General features: G+C 37.3%; 1 protein-coding gene across 1 annotated transcript; it reads left to right on the top strand.

Moving 5' to 3' along the window:
* Window positions 1-2,719: 2,719 nt before the first annotated feature.
* On the top strand, window positions 2,720-5,826 carry LOC107795431 (uncharacterized). Its single transcript, XM_075233661.1, has 3 exons — window positions 2,720-3,032; window positions 4,575-4,839; window positions 5,388-5,826. Exons 1-3 carry the CDS (start codon window positions 2,786-2,788, stop codon window positions 5,620-5,622), a joined length of 747 nt encoding a protein of 248 aa, XP_075089762.1. The 5' UTR covers window positions 2,720-2,785; the 3' UTR covers window positions 5,623-5,826.
* Window positions 5,827-7,998: the final 2,172 nt, after the last annotated feature.

The following is a 7,998-nucleotide window of genomic DNA, read 5'->3' as shown; positions in this document are numbered from 1 at the left end:
TATGTCTGTAAAATTTGGTAAAAAATGGAATTCATATGACGTAATTCGGACCCTCGGTTGTGAAAATGATAATTTTAAGAGTTCTTGAGATTTTCATTGATTTTGATACTAAATTCGTTGTTTAAGATATTATTTGGGAGATTTGATCGCACGAACAAGTCCATATGATATTATTAGACTTGTGTGCATGTTTAGTTTAGAGCCCCGAGGGCTCGGGTGAATTTTGGATAGGCCGCGGAGTGTTTTGAACATAGGAAAAACTGCTGGTGTGTTGCAGCTTTGCAGGCTTCGCAATTGCGAAGCCTGGCTCGCAAATGCGAGCACCGCAATTGTGAAGGACCATCGCATTTACCATGATTGAGCTCGGCAGGGGACCTTCGCATTTGCAAAGTTCAGAGTCGCAAATGCGACAAGAGCAGAGGTCGCAATTGCGAACACTGGTTCGCATTTGCGAGGGGCAGCAGGTCAGGCCAATCTTCGCATTTGGGAAGCATTGGTCGCATTTGCGAGTTTGCAATTGCGAACCTGTGATCGCAAATGCAATACCTGCAACTGCTCAAAAACAGTTTTTGACGGGATTTCAACTCATTCTTTCAAATTTTTAAACTCTAAACTCCCATAGGCGATTTTTCAAAGAAAGGTTATTCCCCAAAATCATAGGTAAACAATTTCTATCTCATTTCTTTCAATCTACTTCATCATTTTACAAGATTTCATCACAAAATCTAGGGATTTTTATGGGAAATTGGATATTTTTGGGTGAAATTTGGGATTTTCGAAATTTGGGGATTTAGACCTCAAATTGAGGTCGGATTCCAAAACCAATTGCATATCCGAGCTCGGGGGTGAATGGGTAATCAAGTTTTGGTCCGAACTTCGGGTTTTGACCAAGCGGACCCGGGGTCGATTTTTGACCTATTTGGGAAAATATTGGGAAAACTATAATTAAGCATTGGGTTTGAGTTTTTTAGCATTTATTGATGTTATTAAGTTAATTATGACTAGATACAAGTGAATCGGAGGTGAAATCTAAAGGGAAAGCGTTATTTGAGGCTTGATTTGTGGCCGTGGAATCGAGGTAAGTGTTTGTCCTAACATTAGCTTGAGGGAATAGGCATTGTGTCTTATTTGCTACGTGTTAGTGTTATGTACGACGTATAAGTGTGGTGACGAGTATTTATACGTTGATGTCAAACATGCCCGTGATTCTTACAAAGTGACTGTTGTGATTCTTATTATGTACTATCTATGCTTAAATTGATGATTATCCATGTTGAACAAGACTTATGATATCTTCTTGGTATTTGACCATTGTTGAGTATTAGCCCAAGTTGAGATTTATTTTGTGAAGTTAAATGTTAGAACGAGATTGGTTATAGCTGATTCCCTTGCCGGAATGTATTTGTTTCTACTGTTGATTCCCTTGCCGGGATGTTATTGTTTCTACTGCTTGGGTGATGAAAGAGTGATAAAGCACGAAGGGTGATGCCGTGCACATTCATACTTATACATATGGCGAGGAAAGAGTGATAAAGCATGAAGGGTGATGCCGTGCACATTCCTATCACTCACATGGCGAGGAAGAGTGATAAAGCACGAAGGGTGATGCCGTGCACATTTTCATTATTGATTGCATGGTGACGATTGAGAGTAAAAGCACGAAGGGTGATGTCGTGCATTTATTTTCGGTTACTATGATTATCTGTTGTTATCAGTTCGCGCGCCTTAATTGTTTCATTTCCGTTATTTCTGTGTTTCCTTATTCTGGTATTCCCCATAGCATGTTGCCCTTCCCGTTAATTTTTGTTAGCTTCTATTACTGTTATTCTGTTAGATATTGTTTAACTGTATATGTTTATTATCTTTGTCGTGTCCTAGCCTCGTCACTACTTCGCCGAGGTTAGGCTCGACACTTACTAGTACGTGGGGTCGGTTATACTGATGCTACACTCTGCACTTTTGTGCAGATCCCGATATAGGACCATACACACCGTAGTTCGAGGTTGTTGCCTTAAGTCCAGAAGAAACCCGAGGTAGTCCTGCAGGCGTCCGCAGGCCTTGGCGTCTCCTTTTATTCTTTTTCTTTTCTGTTTTATCTATTAGTAGACAGATTTGTATTTCGTTGTTCAGACCACTATTTGTAGTATTCGTAGACAGTCCGTGAAATTGTGACACCAGTTCTGGGTGGAGTTTTATTATGGATTTTGTATTTGTATTAAGTTAAACGGTTAAATTCTATTCTTCCACATTTTTGTTTCCGCGGATTTTCTTATATCAACTAGTAAATTGTTAAAGGATAAAGAAAAAAGGTAAAATAATCAGTAACGTTAGCTTGCCTAGCGGGTATAATGTTAGGCACCATCACAGTCCCGATGGTGGAAAATTCGGGTCGTGATATTGTCTTTGCTACTTCAAGCCCGTATGCCAGAAATTACGCGAAAACTTCAACTAAAACATGCTGAAGTTAAGCAAATAGTGAACAAAACTTCAGCTACTAGAATGCTTAAGTCCGTCTATTAGAATGTTGAAGTTTGCGTGATTGCCTTTGTTATGCCAGACCCGTATGCCTGAAGTTACCCGAAAAGTGAGTATTTGTAATTTTTTTTGCAAAGCGGCTATAAGTTAAAACGTGACCAATAAAGCTACTGTAGACGCAAATACCGGCATAAGGTCCAAAACCAAATCTATCTTTTTGACTATGGGATAATATTAGACCAAAGATGTAAATTTGACCTTTTCCCTTTATACATTGCATTTGCTATGCTTTGGAGCTGCGACAGTGGAGATGAATACGGGAAGCTCCTGTTCAAATTCCAGTAAGGATGATTTCTCAGTTTTAGTGTTAGCATCGGATCTTGGTATTGATGCCCGACCCTTTTTGACCCAACCCGAAGAGAGCTGGCATGATTGCCCTTCTCACCTTCCTTCTTCTGAGGAACAAGATTTTGACTTCCTCCAATTCTTCCGCCTTGAACCCGGTTCTGATAAAGCGGGTAATCGGATCTTCCGTATTGTTGGAAAATACTTTCCGGGTAATTTCCTACAAACCCCTTTTCAGTTACCTAAATTTACTTAAATCTTACAGTACTGACCAATTTTGACAACTAGTACTATTATGTCTATATTTTTTGCTTCTTGTTGTTGAGTTTAGGTAAAATGATCAATTTTGAGAGAGGATATTGTAATATAATTGAAATTTGGAAGTAAGTGTTTTCTGTTTGTTCCATGTTATGAACAATTCACTGATACAAAGTGGAAGTTAGTGTTTTCTGTGTGTGTGTGTGTGTGTTAGCTTCCGTAAAGCTACGATGGTGTACGTATTGGTGTGGCTATGTTCTGTATTTGTGTAAAAGCTTAAAAATCGAGTCTTTTTTCTGTTTCGCTATTGCTGTGGAGCTTACTTTGAGACTTGTACCTTCAGCTGCATAAACTAATTAATAAACCTTCTCCGTAACATTTTTTTTAACTATACTGTCAATCGAGTAAATGGATTAGTGTGATGCTTCTGCCTGCACTTGCAACCTGAAAAGAAAGCTACTTTGGTGTTTGAGCTTTTTTTTCCTTTGTTCTTTTATATTTTGCATTTATTCCGGTGGCTGTTTGATTTATTGATGGGAAGAATACACCATGTAAGCCTGTGATGTCATCCGAAATGTGTATTCCCGTCAATAGTCTAACAAACTTTTAATTGAATATCAAGTCAATCAAGTGATAAAACTTGTTTTGAAGTTCACTTACCATTGTTTAAACATATCATAGATTCATAAGATGGATCATCCTTAAAATTCAAGGGTTTGACCTATCAAGTAAGGAAAATGGATTTGGAGCAAATCATTTTGGATTATCAATGACATGGGGACACTTACATGGAGGTATTATTTTAAGAGTTGACTAGAAGCTTCTTGCTTGATTCTTATAGGCCTTTATACCAGGTTTTATTGCTTTGACTCTTCAAAGATTTTTATTGGATTTGCCTTTGTGAGCTCGTCCTTTCTGGAGTCATTTGTGGTGCTACAATTGGTTCAAGGCAATTGTGCTAACTCCTATATTCTTCAATCGTGGGAAAAAGAGTAGAAGCTTTGGATTTTTCTTCTCTTCATTGGTTCTTATGGCCTTATTTCTCCAACTCTGTTGTATCCATTTCAGCGGAGCACTGACTATAACCATTAGGTGATTGAATAAGTAACAGTCACGGACCATATAAAGTTGGACAAATACATGTCCATGGATGGATGACCTTTCGGAAGGCGTGATTTTAACCTCTAGGCCACTTCTTTACTTGATGTTTGCTTTACGTCGTGGTTTCATCTACGTCTTGCTTTCAAAATACTTGGACAAAATATTCTTTTAAGTTGAATGCTAGTTATGATACTATGCATTGTGACTAAGACAAAATTTCCCTGCAAAGAATAGTTCCATTCTTCAGAATTGAGGCTGTGATTAATTTAAAATTATTCGTGGCTTCTGTTTCTTCTCTCAAGTGATACTCCATCTCATATTTCTTCGTTGCTGTTTCCCTTGCTTTTTGTCAGTTGATTGTTTTTATAACAACTATTTTCTACAATAATACACAGCTGTAGTTATAGATGGGGAGCGGCTGAAAAGGTACGTCTTTAACAAAATTTGCTCGGAGTTGCCTGAGGAGCCATTCTGCATTGTCTACATGCATACTACTGTCCAGAAGGAGGATAACAACCCCGGATTAACCATCTTGAGGTGGATCTACGAAGATCTGCCTTCTGAACATAAGGACAGGCTTCAGGTTGTATACTTTGTGCATCCTGGGATACGGTCAAGGCTTGTTCTTGCAACACTAGGCAGATTTTTCCTAAGTGGAGGGTAAGTAACTTCTTGGTTAGTTAAAGATTCTGGTCATAGTATTATTGTACTCACATTTTCTCCCTGCATGTTTAGTGCTGAGGTATCATCATCTTCAAATTTTGATTGGAGTCATTTGTTTATCCCTATCAAAATTTGTTTTCACAGAAGGCTCTTATAAATTTAAGCCTGAGGTTTTCATCTTGTAAAGGAGGCTTTTTACTCCAGTTACAAGGGGTCCTATCATGTCGAGAGCTTTTTGCATGAACTTTGACCCCGATAGTTACATTTTTTGGTTTTAAAGAGTTGATCTCTTTCCATAAAACATGTACGCTGGACCATAATGCTAGCAGTGCTCATCATGTTGCATACCCTCGTAACATTAAAATATTTCCCAAATGCATTGAGGTTGCATCTTTCTTGAAGCTTTGTTTGTTGTATTATGCAACCTTTGCTTCAGAATTCACTCTGTCTCTTTTAACTCCGAATAACCATAGCCTTAGCAGTTTGTTCTTTCCTTCATTTGAGAGAGATACAACAGGACGTTCACCAGTTTTCTTGTGGTGTAGCTTGTATTGGAAAATAAAGTATGTTAGTCGCCTGCAATATCTTTGGGACGACATAAAGAAAGGAGAGCTCGAGATTCCTGAATTTGTTCAAAAGCATGATGACATTCTAGAGCACAGACCACTGACTGATTATGGAATTGAACCAGATCCCCTCCACCTATCACAGATGCCACCGACAGCCTACTCGTTTGGGAGACATGACTCAGGATGGTCATCTAGAGAGTACATGTCTTAGAAAAGCTGCTAGGTTCTGTACAGCATTGTACTTATGTACCAATTCTAAGAGTTTTTAGTTCAGTGATGTTTCTACAACTTATATGAGCTTGTACTAAGCTTTCTTCTGCTTGTCTCTTCTCACTTTTGTGTTACCATAAACCACTACTGCATAAGTGATGTTTACAGAGAGAGAAAGGGAAGGAACCCCTATCCTCTTCCTAAATTCTCCCTTTCTGTGTTTTTTATTGCAGCTAGCGCGCAACATATTGCAATGGAAAACGTTCTTGTAGCGAAAATGGTGCAGCCTCATTAGCTCTAGGTACGTAAGACATGTATTATCTCTAGTATTGCTTACACAACGATTCTTACAAAACTCAAGATAGTATAAAACTAATTGAAAGACAAGTAACACACCTTAACCAATATACAGAAGTATATTGAGGAATACAGAATACAGAAGTATATATTACATCAGTAGTTCAATAGATCAACATAAAAAGGACTCATGGACTTCTTTATATGTGGCCAAATCCTAAATATTTAATCAAAACAAACTTCACATATCCAGCAGCAGCATAGTGCAAAGAGGCTGCAAAAAACAAAAACAAGAAAAGTTAACAAATTTTTGTTCTAAGTTTTCTTAACAGGGAATAATATTACTTGAGGCTGTCAAAGCAATAGTTACAAAACAAATATGATGTGAAAATTGAGAAAACTTAATTACCATCCTTCAAGGAATCCCCTTTCTCCTTTTGGTTTACTTCTAGGAAAGCACTTCATCTTCTTGTTCTTCTTTCCAGTTGGTGTAGATTCAGTAGGATAACCTTTAAACAAAAAGACATAAAAAAGAAAACATTTAGAACATAAGTGACTTCAACTTCATGTTTCTTGTGTGTGTATGTGCAAAAAAATGGGTTGAAAATTTGGGGGTTGGGGGGGGGGGGGGGGGCACGGCGAATCCCTACAGCGTGCGAAGAGTGGTTAGTTGAAAACTCTTTGCCAAAAAATTATGTTGTGTTTATTGTTTTTTATAAGTATATATTAGATCTTGAATATTCTTAATGAAATTCTCCACTTTGATATGAGTCATTGGTTCGAATCGTGAAAACAATCATTAATACTTGCATTAAGGTAAACTGTCTATATCACACCCCTTGAAATGCGGTCCTCCCGAATTCCGCGTATGCGGGATACTTCGTACACCGCACTTCTTTCTTTTTTTTTTGGCATGGAAAAAGTGTGTGTTTAGGGGATAAATACATACCTGGAGGAGGTTGGTTCACTTGGTTTTCTTGCTTTTGCATCTTGAAAAATGAACACAAGAAAAGAAAAGAGGAGTATAGAGGAAAAGTATTTCAGTATATTATCTGTCAAGCAAACAAACAGACTATATGCAAATATGAAAGACTGTGTTGAGATTTGAGAACTTGTTTGCAAATGGCCACCTTTTATAGTATATAGTTTTCACTTGGATGGATGAGGACTAAAAGAAATTAGAAGGCAACATCTAAGTTTTACATTTTTAATTTTAAATATCTGGACCCACACGGCCACAACATTTATTTGCCGAAGAAATGATATGATATGGTCGGTTCGAGAGATAGAATTTTTTTGTCACCTTCCCTTTAGAATATAGTAACTTTTTATTTTATTTTATAATAGTGGTGTTTGGGTTAATTTTATGTGCATTTATTATTATTCTATCGAGTTTTTACCCGCATAAATATTGGGTAATTTTGTTAACTAGAGCTTAAACTAATAAAAGGAAATTATTTAACGCTTTTGTTTCACTAGAATTTAAATTCTAATCTCTCATTATTTTCGCTCAACCATCCAAACAATCTGTTAAAGTTTTGTATCACTAGCTTCATTTTTTTTAATGAAAATGAAAGAGATATTGAAAGTGAAGAGAATCACGGAAATGGTTATCAACTTTGCATATTTTGATTGCTTTATTCGTGACTTAATGAGTTTGGAGAATATTACGCGGAAAGAAGCCTCAAACTGAGTCGGCTAGCCAGTTTTCAGACTGGTCATTCAAAAATAGCCAGCGTTTGCAGAGTCATTGAAAAATAGTCACTATTTTGCTGCAACAGGGACCGGTCCAGCATAATATACTGGAGATCGGTGCACTTGTGTATGAACTTCCAACATATTATGTTGGAATCCAACATGCGAAAAGTTCCAGCATAATATACTGGAGATTGAAGCACATGTGTATGAATTTCCAGCATATTATTCTGGACCGTATATTATACTGGAGTTCTAGTATCCTTATGTTGGAACTCCATTATAATATGTTGGAGTTCCAGTATACTTATGCTGGAGTATTTTCCGGATTTTGAACAGTGTTTTCGTTCAGATTTATCTTTATATGAAAAGTGGCTAAATTTCG

This window comes from Nicotiana tabacum, chromosome 16, assembly GCF_000715075.1.
Source record: "Nicotiana tabacum cultivar K326 chromosome 16, ASM71507v2, whole genome shotgun sequence".
Classification (NCBI taxonomy): Eukaryota; Viridiplantae; Streptophyta; class Magnoliopsida; order Solanales; family Solanaceae; genus Nicotiana; species Nicotiana tabacum.
This window is presented reverse-complemented; position numbering and strand designations above follow the sequence as displayed.

What these genes read in the sequence shown, in the direction of transcription:
- LOC107795431 (XM_075233661.1), top strand. Translation starts at nt 2,786, where the DNA reads ATGAATACGGGAAGCTCCTGTTCAAATTCCAGTAAGGATGATTTCTCA. An exon ending in TGTTGGAAAATACTTTCCGG is followed by an intron (nt 3,033 to 4,574) that starts GTAATTTCCTAC and finishes AATAATACACAG; the next exon opens with CTGTAGTTATAGATGGGGAG. An exon ending in AGATTTTTCCTAAGTGGAGG is followed by an intron (nt 4,840 to 5,387) that starts GTAAGTAACTTC and finishes CTTGTGGTGTAG; the next exon opens with CTTGTATTGGAAAATAAAGT.